A 16816-nucleotide genomic window follows, 5' to 3' on the forward strand; every position below is an offset into this window, starting at 1 on the left:
TCAAAATGACTATTGCATACAATGTGATTGGTGTTGCTCCACCAGCTGGTGTAAGGCTAGGGCTACATGACGACATGTGTTACGTGACACATAGGGCGCAACATGTGTCGCACAACAATTTTTATAATGATAGTCTATGGTGTCGCACTGCCTCATGCGACACGACAGTCGCAGAAAAATCAATCTTGGTGTGACAAAATGTCGTCATGTAGCCCTAGCCTAAAAGCACATTCAACCCGGGCAATATCAGCCTCAGGGCAATATCAGCCTCAATATCGGCCTCAGATATACAGTGAATATTAAAAGTCTACACACCCCTGTTAAAATGTCAGGTTTCTGTGATGTAAAAAAAAATGAGACAAAGATAAGTCATTTCAGAACTTTTTCCACCTTTTAATGTGACCTATTAACTGTATAACTCAATTGAAAAACAAACTGAAATCTTTTACGTGGAGGAAAGAAAACAAAAAAACAAAACAAAAATAATGTGGTTGCATAAGTGTGCACACCCTCTTATAACTGGGGATGTAGCTGTGTTCAGAATTAAGCAATCACATTCAAAATCATGTTAACTAGGAGTCAGCATACACCTGCCATCATTTAAAGTGCCTCTGAAAATAAAGTTCAGCTGCTCTGGTTGGTCTTTCCTGAAATTTTCTTAGTCGCATCCGACAGCAAAAGCCATGGTCCACAGAGAGCTTCCAAAGCATCAGAGGGATCTCATTGTTAAAAGGTGTCAGTCAGGAGAAGGGTACAAAAGAATTTCCAAGGCATTAGATATACCATGGAACACAGTGAAGACAGTCATCATCAAGTGGAGAAAATATGGCACAACAGTGACATTAACAAGAACTGGACGTCCCTCCAAAATTGATGAAAAGACAAGAAGAAAACTGGTCTGGGAGGCTACCAAGAGGTCTACAGCAACATTAAAGGAGCTGCAGGAATCTCTGGCAAGTACTGGCTGTGTGGTACATGTGACAACAATCTCCCGTATTCTTCATATGTCTGGGCTATGGGGTAGAGTGGCAAGACGAAAGCCTTTTCTTACGAAGAAAAACATCCAAGCCAAGGCTACATTTTGCAAAAACACATCTGAAGTCTCCCAAAAGCATGTGGGAAAAGGTGTTATGGTCTGATGAAACCAAGGTTGAACTTTTGGCCATAATTCCAAAAGATATGTCTGGCGCAAAAACAACACTGCACATCACCAAAAGAACACCATACTCACAGTGAAGCATGGTGGTGGCAGCGTAATGCTTTGGGACTGTTTTTATTCAGCTGGAACTGGGGCCTTAGTTAAGCTAAAGGGAATTATGAACAGTTCCAAATACCAGTCAATATTGGCACAAAACCTTCAGGCTTCTGCTAGAAAGCTGAACATGAAGATGAACTTCATCTTTCAGCATGACAACGACCCAAAGCATACATCCAAATCAACAAAGGAATGGCTTCACCAGAAGAAGATTAAAGTTTTGGAATGGCCCAGCCAGAGTCCAGACCTGAAAATCTGTGGGGTGATCTGAAGAGGGCTGTGCACAGGAGTTGCCCTCGCAATCTGATAGATTTGGAGTGTTTTTGCAAAGAAGAGTGGGCAAATCTTGCCAAGTCAAAATGTGCCATGCTGATAGACTCATACCCAAAAAGACTGAGTGCTGTAATAAAATCAAAAGGTGCTTCAACAAAGTATTAGTTTAAGGGTGTGCACACGTATGCAACCATATTATTTTATTTTTATATTTTTTTCTTCCCTCTACCTAAAAGATTTAAGTTTGTTTTTCAATTGAGTTGTACAGTTTATAGGTCACATTAAAGGTGGAAAAAGTTCTGAAATGATTTATCTTTATCTTATATTTTTTACATCACAGAAACCTGACATTTTAACAGGGGTGTGTAGACTTTTTATATCCACTGTATAATGCTGCCACATGGCCTAGTCCATCTACCTTCTTCTAACACTACAAACTAGCTGTCTTGTCCAACAAGGACTTGCTTTTCGGCCCAGAAAGTCTTATTTGCTTCCATCCCACCCTCCAATAAGTTGATTCCTCTGAAAATCCTCCTGGTAGTGCCCTTGGGGAAGCGTATGGAAAAGATAAATTTTACTCCTACCAGTAATTAGATTTTCAATTTAGCCTCCACAACGGCACTGGAGATTCCCATCCTTTTCTTTATGCTCCAATTATATTGGTGGTCTTGTTTATGTTGAAATGTTTTGTTTCTTATATACAATATATACATTTTTGTTCTGCATCAAACTTGTGTCCCAGGTTACTAACTGTAGCAGGTAAAGGGGAGGGGGATTTTAAACTGTTGTTTCCTGTCCCTGGGAGGCGGGGTAACCTCCTGCTAGTGCCGTTGTGGAGACTAAATGGAAAATCCAGTTACTGGTAAGAGTAATTTCATTCTTTTTTCCCAAAAGTTTATTTATTTATTTATTTTTTTTCATTTTTCATCAATGTACGGTAGCTGAATGAGGACTTTTTGTGTAACTGGTTATATTTTATTATACACCAATTTGGGGCAGATATAGTTTATTGATTAGCCTTTATTTGATTTTTTGGGAGGAATGCAAAAAACTAAACAGCAATTCCACGGTTTCTTGAGTTTAGTTTTTAAGGGGTTCTCTGTGCAGTGTAAATGGTATGTTAACCTTATTCTGCAGGTCAGTGCCCAACCATGATGTACATTTTCATCGTAGGTCGGGAATGGATTCAAGTAACAACTATGTACCGTAGTACAATTATGTTTCCCCTATCCTTTTCACATCCCTAAATTCGGTTTAGTAGAACTACTGCCGCCCCACTGAATGAGATCTATGTATTATATTAGATTTAGAAAATATATACTTGCAGAGAATTTATCATGAGGGAAATGTCTGGTGAGTTTTGCTTGAGTCTGCGTTGGAGTACTTTATTCCACATTTATCATTTCCTCATGTTTGATACATTTGTCTCATCCTTACACCTAACACTTTTGTCTAGAAAAGCTACTCCAGTTTTCCTACTCCACCCTGCTACTGGCATGACATTGTGACTTTTTTTTCCGACTTTTTAAAAAGTGTCAATAATAAATCTGGAGTGAAACTCATTAACATAGCTAACCAACCTACTTTTCCACCCATATTTCAAAACTGGAGTGTGGCCCTTTTTTTTTGCGAATTTTTGAAGCCAAAATTCTGGAGTGAAGGCATGATAAATCTGCCCCATAGTATGGAAAGATGAATCTTCTATTTTTTAGCTAATAGGTTTGCTTATGTTTTTTGTACATTTATTAGGTAATACATCTAGTGCAAGTCATAAGTTTTACGGCTTCAGCAATAGGCAAGCTTCTTCTAGCTCCACTCTGTGTTATTTTATGGAGACTCTTCCTTTTTACTTCAGTGACATGTTGACTTTCCTATGCAGGAGCTGTGGTTCCCGCTGCTTGAGGCAATGATGTCACCGCAGAAGCTTTTAAGTTCCTCTCCATCTCCGCTGTATTCAGAGTGTAAGTGCTATCCTGGCGTTTCACTTCCTGTTACTTCACAGTATGTGCATTGACTTTACTCTAAAGCAGATACATTTGTAGAAGAAAAGGGATGGTAAAGAAATGCATTTAAAATGTCACTTAAAGGGGTTCTCCATAATTGATTTAAAATGTCTGCCAGCAGCCTTTCCTAGAATGTGAGCGGTACTGGTTGCCTCCATACGCAGAACTCCGTAGGGGACCTCACTACACACTAGGCTCTGGCACTGCATATGTTACATGTTTGTGAGTTTTCCTGTTAGGCTGCTCAGCCATGATGGCATATAGTACATAGGTCTATTGTGGAGCAGTGTAGTGAGGGCCTCACCCCCTCTAGGCAGCTCTGCAAGTGGAGGCAGCCAGTCCTGATGACATACTAAGGCTCCATTCACACGTCTGCAAATGGGTCCGCATCCGTTCCGCAATTTTGCGGAACAGGTGCGGACCCATTCATTTTCTATGGGGACGGAATGGATGCGGACAGCACACAGTGTGCTGTCCACATCCGCATTTGCGGAGCGAGGCCCCGATCTTCGGGTCTGCAGCTCCGCAAAAGATAGAACATGCCCTATTCTTGTCCGCAGCTGCGGACAAGAATAGGCATTTCTATAGGGGTGCCGGGCGGGTGTGTTGTGGATCCGCAACACACCAGGTACGTGTGAATGGAGCCTAAGACACGTTACTGGCGGCTATTTTAAATCATTCCCGGACACCGCTTTAAAGAGGACCTGTCACTTCTCCGGACGTGTCTGTTTTAGTAACTACTTGTATTCCCTGTGTAATTACTATTCTGGAGCATCTGTTCTTATGACTCCACATTGTGCTATTTATTTATTTTTTATTATTCCTGCTAGAAGTTCTGAATGAATTACTAGCAGTTGGCAGTGAAGGTCCATCTTGGTGTTATCAGTTGGGGGGGGTGTCCCTGCACAGTCTGACATTATCCGATTCGTGCTGCCAGTATCGTACTGTGCAGGGACACCCCCTTTCCCAACTGGTTACACTTAGTTGGACCTTTATTGCAGCCTGATGGCAGGAATGGCACAACGTAGAGATAAGTTTCTCCAGAATGTGTTACATGGGTACTAAAACACGTCAGGAGAGGTGACAATTATACAATACTAGGCGGTAGAAATACATTTTGGTGCAACTTACGTTCACACCAATATTTTACTAATAATGGTGTTAATGGTGTCTAAACAGCTTTTAGATTTAGATTAGAGTCTTAAAGGGAACCTGTCATCAACTTTATGCTAACCTCACTGAGGGCAGCATAAAATAGTGACAGTAATGCTGATTTTGGCGGCGTGTCACTCATGAGCTAATAGTAAGTGGTGAAGAGTCATAGTTATTCATAATATCCTGCTCTCCCGCCCATCTGCTGATGATTGGCAGGTAGAGGCCTGTCAATCACCAGCAGGTGGGCGGGGAGAGCAGGAATTCATGAATAACCAGGACTCTTCTCCGGTGGCCGGGACTCTTTTCCAGGCCCAGTCTGACATGATTGTGATGTTGGTTCTCGGCAATCACTTAATTTTAACTTAGAAATGACAGACCGCTGAAATCCACTCCCCTGTCTCTGCTTTATTCTGCCGTTAGTATGGGCGGCACAAAGTTGATGACAGGTTCCCTTTTAAAGGTGTTTTTTTCTCTCTCCATATTTGGCTCATGGCATGTACTGGATTTTCACTGCCTGATTTGTGAGGGCAATTTTGTTTGTTGTATTTTCTTACTCAAAAAAGCACCAGGTCCACAGGAAACCGCACATCACAGTAATAGAATAAATGACATACACCACTGTACACGAGCCATGTAATTAAAACGTGTAGATGTACAAAAGGCTAAAAGGTAGAGAGTGGTAACTACATACAGGCTCCTAAGAGTAAAAGGCAGGAAGGCAAGCAAAGATCACTAATAATGTTCAGAAGAGGTTCTCGTGTAACACACCACACAAAACATTACAGAAAACGTGTTACATGTATGCAAGTCCAATAACATCATAAGTACAGGGGCCATATACTGGACACTGCTGGCAATTGCAGAATGAGGGCCCATTCACATGACCATAATTCTGGGTCCGCATCCTTTCCACAATTCATTTCAATGGGGCCGTAAAAGATGTCTGCATCCGTAGTTCCGTTCCGCGCCCCTGCAAAAATATAGAGCATGTCCCATTCTTGTCCGCAATTGCAGACAAGAATAGACATTTTCTAAAATGTCGCCGGCTATGTGCGGTCAGCAAAATGCGGAACGCCCACGGATGGTATCCGTGTTTTGCGGATCCGTAATTTATGGACCACAAAACACTTATGGTCGTGTGAATGTAGCCTAATGTTTGAGAGCCAACTGCTTCAGACCACCAACACACGTTTTAAAGAATACTTCTTCTATGTAACTTTATAGTTCCATACTGATAATACTTTAAAGCTACACTCACACGATGGTCCGTTTTTAACAGACATATTTTTCACTGTTGAAGAGAAACTGATGTTAAAACAAGGTCCCTTTGAATTGTATGGGGGCTGTTGGTCCGTGAAAATGGACAAGATAGAACATGTTCTATTATTTGGTGATAATCTTTATATTGAATTTTTCTAAATAAATAATGACATATATCGTTATCATTTACAGTAGGTACACTCCATTTCAATATTATGACATATAGTACAGTTACATCACTGTGTACATATGGTGCTTGGTTAATATGGATTATCTTGTATATGATCACATAAGATTATGAATATAGAAAAGGTATAAGGAAAGTGAAAAAGTAAAAAAAACAAAGTAAAATATAGATATTGCTGTTGCAAAATGTATTAGATAGCAGTATTCTACAGTTATTTCACAGTTATTTATTAAATATGTTTTTGGGCAACGATACAAAATTATTGCGTCAAAATCTTTGTGTATTTTTACATTATATCAGTAGTTAAAAGGGTTCTCCGGGCTAACCCTAAATTTGGGGCATAATTCTAACCCGTGGAGGGAAGAATGTTGGTCTGGTACTTACCTTCCACAGCGCAGCCAGTTCCAAGATCCTCCTTATGGTCACGTGACTGCTCCTGTCAGGCTTTTTGGTCTTCCAGTAAGTCTCCGTCTTCTCTTCTTTTCTGACGTCACCGCCTCCTGCAATAGAAAGCTCGCCACGCAAGTGCAGTATGCTGAATGCTAGTGCGTATGTGCGGGATTGCCGGACGCTCTCTGCAGTGTACAGGCTTCTATGTGAAGCCTATGCTGGCTCCTGCACAACGCGATGTAAGCACTGTGCAGGAGTGACAGCATAGCGATCAGTCATAGTGGCTGATTGCTATGCTGTGGATCTCACTAGGGGCACTGTAGAACTGTGGATGGCACATTGGGGCAATGAGGATGGCACATGGGGGCACTGTATGTCACTGGGACACTGTGGATGGCAATGCAGGCAATGGGAGCACTATTGATGGCACATGGGGCACACTGGATGGCACATGGGGCACACTAGATGGCACATAGGGCACCCTGGATGGCACCTGGGGGTACGGGATGTCACTGGGGCACTGTGGGTGGCACGTGGGGCACTGGATAGCACAAGGGGCACTGTGGATGTCCTATGGGGGCACTGTGGATGGCACATTGGAACACTGTTGGCACACTGGATGTCACATGGGGCACTGTGGATGGCACAGGAGGCATTGGATGTCACTCGGGGCATTGTGGATGGCACATGGGGCACTCTAGGTGTCACTGTTATAGGTCACTCTAGGTGTCACTGTTTTAGGTCACTCTAGGTGTCACTGTTATGGGGGCGCTGTGGATGTCACTGTTATGTGGGCCCTGTGGATGTCACTGCTATGGGGGCGCTGTGGATGTCACAGTTATGGAGGCACTGTGGATGTCACTGTTATGGGGGCGCTGTGGATGTCACTGTTATGGGGGCGCTGTGGATGTCACTGTTATGGGGGCGCTGTGGATGTCAGAATAGGACATGTTCTATCTTTCACAGAACTGACATACGGGTGTGGAAAGCACAGGGACTTTATCAGTGTACTTTCCATATCCGTATGTCTATTCCAGAAAAGTTAGAACATGTCCTATTCTGGTCCTCAAATTCATAGAACTCAATGGGACTGCAAAAAATGTGCATCACAAAATGGATACGGTTGTGTGCATAAGGGTTTAGATACACAGCTCAGCAGGCAGGATCATACAAGATAGGATTAGATACACAGCTCAGCAGGCAGGATCATACAAGATAGGATTAGATACACACTTCAGCAGACAGTATCGCACACAACAGGCTGTGTATCAGGCACACATACATGATAGGATTAGATACAGATGTGTTTGGATACACAAGCTGTTTATTACACTCTGGAGATGGTGAGGGCAGAGCCTGTGGATGGTCAGTGATGGGATTAGATACACTGCTCAGCAGGCTGTATCACAGAGGACAGGATTAGATACAGATGTGAGGGCAGAGCCTGTGGACGGTCAGTGATGGGATTAGATACACAGCTCAGCAGGCTGTATCACAGAGGACAGGATTAGATACACATGTGAGGGCAGAGCCTGTGGACGGTCAGTGATGGGATTAGATACTGAGTGAGAAGTAGATTCCTGTCTGGGTGTAGAAAGATGGACACAGGAGTTATAGATGGAGTAGCTGCTGCAGACAGAGCAGAGTGGGGGCGTGGCCAGCCGGTGACTCATCACTGTGCAGTGCAGCCAGGCTTGTGTATCAATAAAGTTATGTATTCAACAAAACAAGAAGGGGAGAAAGTAAACAGATCTGCCAGGATAATGTGATGTCTTCCAGGGGGGAAGGAAAGCTCAGACATGAAAAACAGGTATTGGGGGCATATGTTTGGATGGTGAGGGGTGTTAGGAGCACATAAAAAAGTTTGATTTTGGGACCGGACAACCTCTTGAAGTATCTATAATGTATGTAGATTATTTCACTTCAAAAGAATTGATTTTTATTAAATGTACATAACTAAATAGAAAGAAATCACTAAATATTAACCAGGGAGAAGAGCTCCCGAAACAGTATTGTAGGTCAAACATATTAGTTCCAGCCTCAAGGTGTGTAATATTTGCTTTCTATCCAGCTGGTCCACCTGTATTGAAAAGTATTCCTTTTATTTTGAATGTGCGCGATCACGCTCTCGTATGGACATGTAATATTCACTGAACTCAATACCTCTTGGATATGGGGTATATTTCTTGATTTCCAGTGTCTCGTGATCGCTAACTCATTTGTTTTTCTGTTTTAGCATTAAAAAGTCTGACAATGGAAGTCCTTAGTAGCATGGCTGCATATATCTCACTTCCGTCCATACTCCAGAGGATACTGCAGGTAAGTACTCCAGTTCTGTTGATAAGGGCTCATGCACACGACTGTGTGCCCACCATCTGCGGACGCAGACCATTCACTTGAATGGGGTCCGCTATCCGCATCCTATGCTCCGCACCGCAAAAAAAATAGTGCATGTACTATTTTTATGCAGTGCAGAGGCACAGACAGAAAACCCATGGAAGCACTCTGTAGTGCTTCTGTGGGCATCCGATCCGTGCCTCCATTCCGCACTGTATCTTCCGAATTGCAGACCCGGTGCCCGTATATTGCGGACTCGCTGTTTGCGGGCTGCAATACGGGCATAGCTGGCACATGGTGCATGAGGCCCAACCCACATTTTTTAGTAGCTGTCTGGAAGGTCTTAGAAGCAAAGCTTGATGGAGCTCCTCCATTCCACTTCTTTCTCCAGAATTAGAGGGAGTGTATTGTCCAAAAATGACCTATTGTGTAAATCAAGTTTTTATGAATTTAAGAAGTTTTGGAGAATTTTTATTTTACTTGTCTATAAAATAATCAAATCTTGCAGTTTTCACTCTGACCGCTGAACCTCTCAGTAGACTGACCCTTCCTGTTCATTAAAGTGCAGTCATCTTATTATCGTCACAGTCAGAATTATAATGAAAGGTATCACCTACTGTATATATAACACAGGATCACACTATTGATAAAAGATGATAGCCACAGCTTATCTACCACTCCTCTCTGCTCAATGACCTCTGCACAGGGCACACAGCATGCCTAGAAAACTCTCCCATAGACGTTAATCAATGCCTCCAGACTACAGGTTCCTGTGGTCCATTTGTCTTCCGTAAAGGTATGTTCACACATTTTGACAATGTCAAAATCCGCATCTTATCCCATGGCCGCCGCAGTTTCTGCCATGGTTTTTGATTGGAAATGCTGGAGTTCCTTTATCAGTTTAGCTCCAATGAACACGGCTAAACCGCGAGCAGGCTCCTGTCACGATTTCATATGGGTCCCGCATGGTAACTGCGCCAAGAATGCATATGTCCAATTTTGGTGCGGTCTGGAAAACCATACATTTAAAAATGCTCGGCCACATGAATGGTGGAACAGACTCCCATTGAGAACGATGGGAGGAGGTTTCAGCGCGGATGGAGCGCAGTTTTCAACATGGAATCTGAGCTAAAACCTTTGTTAAAATCTTCCATGTGAAGCATATCTGAGGCAAGATGTCTGCCCCTATAATGATTTACAGAAAGCAGAAAGAAAAAAAGAAACCTGCAATCAGAAAAAATGATTAGAAAAATGCATGCAATTCACCACGAACACAAATCTGATAAAGGACTTCCATTTCACAAGATGTTATTTTCTTTTCTCCGATTACATTAGAAAGCAGATATCCCATAGAGAAGGCTATTAGTGGGGCTTCTTGGGTGAAAAAGCCATGTTGGATCAAAGAGACTAGCTATTATTTTTCTATTGAATGCTAGAAATGTAAACTCATTACTTTACCATAAATTTCAAAACGCATAAACATGTTACAGAATATCAGACGTGCCATACCCTAAAATGGCTCAGTCCATTAATGGGTTAAACACTATGCCGTCGATAGCCAAGCCTCATCTGCTACTCGATTGTCCTTGGCTCACTTTGCTGCAGAATGCAGATGTTCCAGAGAATCTCTTTGAAATCTGGGCCACCATTTCATGCATATTTCATTCCAGCTCTGTAGTATTCTTATGGTTGGGTATTCATCGGCATTAACCCCCTTGTTACACAGTGGTTAACAACATCATAGAGCTATAATGCTAACCTTACATTTGGTAAATGGTTCTATGTTCTGTTGGGTAACTATAGGTAACTGCATTGTTCCTCTATCTTTTGGAATCGGACAGACCTGGCTCATTATGGAGTAATGTGTCACATACTGTATAATTGTATATTATACTTATCTCAAGCTACTGGATTTTCATGAAAAGCTGTTAGATGAGCCATTAAATACCATAGTTTATTATAGTATAAAGTATGTTGGCAGCACAGCAGACTGCCTGTCCTTATCGCCACAATACTTGCATACAAAACGTTCATGACCATTTACTGTAATCAAGATGTTGATGACATTTTTTGCTGTGACTGTAGTTGTTGGAATAACAACTTCTGTGCTGTTTGATTTCTTAAGCTGTCGTAGCTTTCTTTCTCTGATACAGAGCTCAAATCCCCTGTGTAGACATAAATGTAAAATTTGTCTACCTCTATCCACCACTAGGGGGAACACTGGAGGTTACGGCATACTGTTTATACACTGAGCACAGTAAGGGTAAATACGCATGACAGTGTAGTTAATGTGAATTTTCCGCACAGATATTCGTGCAGATTTTGGCTGCAATTCCCCAGCAAAATCCATATGTGTTACTTGTTGAAATCTGCACTGAAAATCCGCACAAACAATGCAAATGCAGCAGATTTCAAAATCCACATTGCAGATTAATTCCCGCAGCGTGTAGATGATATTTTGAAAATCTTATCTACTTAGCTGCTACTGTATTACACTGCAGATGTTCTGCACAAAAAAGAGGGAAAAAACTGTGCGTAATACACACCATTTGCATATGGCCAAATAAAACAGTATAGCGTAAACTCCTATTATACCTCTACTGGCAGTGCAACGGCTTGAGGAAGGCTCATGTGCAGGGTATACATAAGTGTAATATATACGGCTTGAGGAAGGCTCATGTGCAGGGTATACATAAGTAATATATACGGCTTGAGGAAGGCTCATGTGCAGGGTATACATAAGTAATATATACGGCTTGAGGAAGGCTCTAGTGTGAGGCGAAACATTGTGTGAATACATATGGTGAATAAATTGAAGACGTCATTAGTAAAGAAACCTGCTTTCTGCTATCCTTTATACATGCTATGGACATTCAGATATGGGTAACAGCAACTGTGGTTTAAATAAATCGGTGGTTTCCGTAAATAATTCTTTTTTATGTTGGGATCATGATCAAAAGGATAATTTGTAAATGAACCTGTCAGGCCAGTTATGCTGCCCTGTTTGCGGTCAACATAATGTTGCATGTCAGGAGTGCACATCTTCCTGTCATCTACCTGGCTGCAGCAGTCACATCCTTGTAAAGGGGTTGTCTGAGTATTATTTATTTATTTATTTATTTTTAAACGGCAGTGAATCTATTAGTATAAAAAATAAATGTATTCTTACTCTCCTGAAGCCCCTCCATTCCAGCACTTCTACAGCCTTGATGTCATCTTCTTGACTGCAGCGATAATGTAACTGCTGAGGCCAGTGATTGACTGCAGCGGTCACCTGCGATATACAGGCCTGTCGCTGCTACAGTCAGGAAAGCATGCAACACAATACAGCAGCACCAAAGACAACAGATATGTAGGTTGTCCCCTGTGCCCATGGACATCAGACAATAATGCTGCTTGCTCCTTCAGAGGCAGCCCCCAAAATGGTGCACACTTAGAGTACACTGCACTCCGGTATTACTTTCCCTTGTATAATTGCTGTTTACTAGTATCTGTTGAACCCATTTAAATTCTGCAACGTGTTTGGTTGCAGTTGTTGCTGAAAAATATCCATCCACTTATTAATTTTCAGAGTTTACATTTTTAATGTGGGTAACGTGTGTGCTTCACTAAAATGAAACAAATGAATATAGTTGTAGTCTGTTTTTTAATTCAGTTCATATTTTACTGAAACCACCAGAATAGAGAGCTTTAAAAGGGTTTTCCAGGATTTTTTAACTGATGATCTATCCTCTGGATAAGTCATCAGTATCTGATCGGTGGTGGTCCGACACCCGGGACCCCCGCCAACCAGCTGTTTTGAGAAGGCACTGGCGCTCCTGTGAACTCTGCGGCCTTCTCACAGCTCGCCAAGCACAACACCCTACATTGTATAGCAGCTCTGCTTGGTATCGCGCTCAGCCCCATTCACTTGAATGTAGTTGAGCTGTTCCTAGCCCACGTGACACATGAACATCGTCATTGGCCTAAGAAAAGCAGAGAAAAGACCGCAGTGCTCACAGGAACACCGCTGCCTTCTCAAACAGCTGATCGTCGGGTGTCGGACCCCCACCGATCAGATACTGATGACCTATCCAGAGGATAGGTCATCAGTATTAAAATCTCGGAAAACCCCTTTAAGACATAACTTTTAAAATAATGTGTGCTATAAATGCTTCTGCACATATAAAGGACATGTATAAGCATGTGTTAATGGGATGGTACTTTAGACAGTATTGGTGCATTGGGTAATTTTACATTTTTTTGCAGAAGTTTGTGTTGCCGTCATTTGCAGCAAATCTATCAATTGTTGCGCAGTGTTTGATAATTTTGTTAAAGAGAATCTGTCACCCACTTTTCACAATGTATACTACCAGCAATGGGCAGCAGAACATATAACCACCATACCTGTAAATCACCAGGGTGTGAAGTCATTGGCCCGAAAAATAACTTTTTATTGATATGCAAATCCAACTCAAAGTGCGCAACTGGGAAGGCTTTCGTTTGGAAAGTGCGCAACCCTGCCTCTTCTACCCAATTTCAGCTTCTCCCCTATTCTCTCAAGCCTCCCTCTCCCTTGACACCATTGTGCAGCACTTCCAAATCTCATACAGCTGCCCTCTCCCTTTTATTACAGCGCCTGCGCACTACACTCCCTTCTGTGGGCTAGTGTGAGCCACAAGGGTAAAAGGCCACAGCACATGCGCAGAACATATACTGAGGCACTAGCTCACAGAACAGAATATAGTGTGCAGGTGCCGTGGGACAGGGCACCTGCACGAGATTTGGAAGTGCTACACAGTGATGGCAAAGGAGAGGGGAGATGCTGAAATTAAGCAGAAGGTGGTGGCTTTGGGCACTTTCCAAAGGAAAGCCTGCCCAGCTGGGCATTTTGAGTAAGATTAGCATATCAATAAAAGATTTTTTGCTGGGCAATGACTTCACACCCTGGTGATATACATGGATGTTGGCAATGGTAGTTGCTTGTTCTGTTAGGTATTGCTGCTGATATAAATTGTGAAAAGTGGCTGACAGACTCCCTTTAAAGGGGGCATCCCATGACTAATGTAAAAAAATTTAAAATCAGACATCATATAGTACATGACAACCTCTTTCGAACAACGCTGGAACCAGCCCTGTACCTCACATGGTTGCAGAGATCTCCCCATTCTGAAAGCTCAAGGGGATTGACTTTTCTGTTGCAGCAGGGGGCGTGTCCATGCTCTCCTATCGCAGCTTAGGAGGCAGATGAAGGATGAAACTGAGCATGTGCGGCCATCTCGGTGAGCAGGTCAAAGAAATAAGAAAATAAAAACTGCAGATGGCACCAGAGACAGAAATTTTATTGAATAACTTATTGGCTATGCTAAATTTCGAATTACATGCAATTATAAAAGTATTCAGGTGCTGGTGTGAAAACTGTAGAATATTTTTCGTGGGACAACCCCTTTAAGTCTAACACTTCTGTCTTGAGCTGTTACTTTATTTTCTGTAAGTAAGGTGACTACAATTTTTGTGACAGTTAATACTAACTTGCAGGCTAATCACGCTCACTTCCCCAACCACTTTTCAAAACTGCAGCAAATAAATTGGAAAATACAAAATGTAACATATTTTGTGCAAATAGGGCCAAAAAGTTGCAAAGCCCTATTTTTGTGACTTTTGAAGCCAGAATTTTGGCATGCAGGGCTTAATAAATCCCCTCCAGGTATGTGGCAAATAAGCAGTAAGAGACATCCAATACTTTTTTCTAAATTTTATTTTTATTGTTTTTTTTAATTTTATAATTAAAGGTCAAGTTCTCAAAACAGGATTTTCTTGTATTGTTGCTTATTGTGCCCATTACGCAGATCTACTTTAGCAACACGTGCAGTTGCGGTTGTGGTGTGTAGGCGTCTAGTCTTCCTGTCATTTCCTTTTTGTCTCTAAATGTGAAGTGAGTATTCCCGACACTTTCCCAACTGCCCTGATTGTGTTCAGAAACACTCCTTAGTCGCCAATTACAGAGCACGAGTCTCAACCCTGACTTACTGCTACCCAGATATCTCATTAGCCGGCCTTATTGCTGACGTGAATTTCCCTTAATGTCACACTGTGTTTTGCAGCTTTCGCTCCATATTTGAAATCACTGGATATTTTAACAGGTGGGGATGGACCGTCCTCTTCATTGCACACTTGTGGCCACGGCTCATAAGCTAAAATAATAAAATCTACACTTTTTCTCTGCAATCTCTATTCTCTGAAAACATTTTGTTCTTTTTCAAACTAGGATTTTTTTGTATTGTGTAAAGTAGTATTAGCTCAAAAAATATAAACCTTTAAATGTGAACCTGAATCATTGTTAGAAGATTTACTGTGCATAAATGGCAATGCAGCTCAGCTCCCATTGAATAGGAGCATAGCTGCAGTACCTGGAATGGCCACTATACAGTATATGGCGCAGTGGTGTTCTGGCTCTAATGTATATACTGTTTGCTTCCAGCATTGCGGCTGCTGATCGATATGGGTGCCAGGTCTTGGACCCTCACTGGTCCAATACTGATGACCTATGATTAAGTTATCAGTATGTTAGTCCTGAAACACCCTTTTTAGTGCAGCAAACAGATCCACGAGGTGAGGTTGGTTGAAATCTGAAGTTATTCTTTGTAGATTCAAAGTGCAAATTTTGACATACTGTGAAAACAAACGTCCAAAGGTTTGGTGGCTCTTAACCAGCTTGATAATGTAAATATAATTTAAAGTACTGAGTTTTGTCCAGACTATGGGGGAGATTAACTAATGCTTTTACGCTACAATAATGTCATAAAAAAGTAGCAAATTATGGCACACGCCATATGTGCGCAATAATTTGCAACTTTTTAAGCTTCTCACCACTTTTCTAAAAAGCCAGTATTAGATTGGTGTGGAGCCAACGTGATCAGGTGTTCGCAGCAGCCGCCGCTGCCATCACCGGTAATAACACAGTGGATGGAGCGGGGAGAAGTGTAGTGGCCGTGCCTGGTTACTGCTGCTCAGGTCCCAGTCATGGAATGCATAAATAAACCAACAGACCATACATATGAAGGTCCTTTATTATTTACTTGTTTCTGATTTTAGGATCCTGTGTACGGGAGAGGAAAATTAGGCGAAATCCAAGGCTTGGTATTAGGAATGTTGGATACATTTAGCTATGAGCAGGTAATGCTGGGGTTTTTCGCACAATAAGTAGTATGACAAACAGAAACGTGTTATGTAATATGAAGTCTGCTTCATCCTGACATGTCTGTTTTACTAAATATGTGTATAATATTACTAATCACCATAAAACAACAATTCGGGTGCATCTTTTCTTAGAAGGATGAGCACAGTGGTGTAGCGAGGGTTGCCAGCTCCCAGGACAAGCCACGTATTGCACCCCGTAACCTGTGGAGACGCCCTTATTTAAGTAGACAGAACTGATCAGCAGCAGCTCCGCTCTGTCCCCTATTATCACATAATCGCCAGGTCCACTAGAGGAAGTAACATTGACTTTCATCTGTTCACTGCGTAGAGCTTTAATCCCGTGCCGTACATGTATTGCGCTTGGTCGCTACTCTCTCCCATGGGCCTGCTGGTCAGACACCACTTAACGGGGATGTGCAGCACAAAGATATTCATGACCGATCTTCAGGATAGGTCATCAATATCAGATTGACAGGGTTCCTATTCCCAGCATCACCGCCATTCAGCTGTTTGAAGGGGTAGCAGCGCTACAAGCGAGACGTCGCGCAGGTAATTTTCAAGTGGAAGCTGCACTTATGAGTGCCACTACCTTTTCAATCAGCTGATTGGCAGGGCTGCCAGGAGTCAGACACCTGCCTATCTTATATTAGTGACCTATCCTGAGTATAGGTCATCAGTATCTTTGCACTTTACAACCCCTTTAAGCCCAAAGTGTGCACCTGTCACGGCCGTGTCATGGTCTGGTGGTAGTGGACCATGACACTTGTGCCGTGCATG

General features: G+C 42.2%; 1 protein-coding gene across 2 annotated transcripts in view; it reads left to right on the plus strand.

The window, feature by feature from the left end:
* VPS8 (VPS8 subunit of CORVET complex) overlaps positions 1-16816 on the plus strand; it is a 216496-nt gene that overhangs the window by 168575 nt on the left and 31105 nt on the right. For both annotated transcript variants that reach the window (XM_040439657.1, XM_040439658.1), the window contains 3 exons: positions 3408-3489; positions 8760-8842; positions 15935-16015. In XM_040439657.1, coding sequence (XP_040295591.1) covers positions 3408-3489; positions 8760-8842; positions 15935-16015 — 246 coding nt within the window. The remainder of the gene's footprint in view (positions 1-3407; positions 3490-8759; positions 8843-15934; positions 16016-16816) is intronic.

This window comes from Bufo bufo, chromosome 7 (assembly GCF_905171765.1).
Source record: "Bufo bufo chromosome 7, aBufBuf1.1, whole genome shotgun sequence".
Lineage (NCBI taxonomy): Eukaryota > Metazoa > Chordata > Amphibia > Anura > Bufonidae > Bufo > Bufo bufo.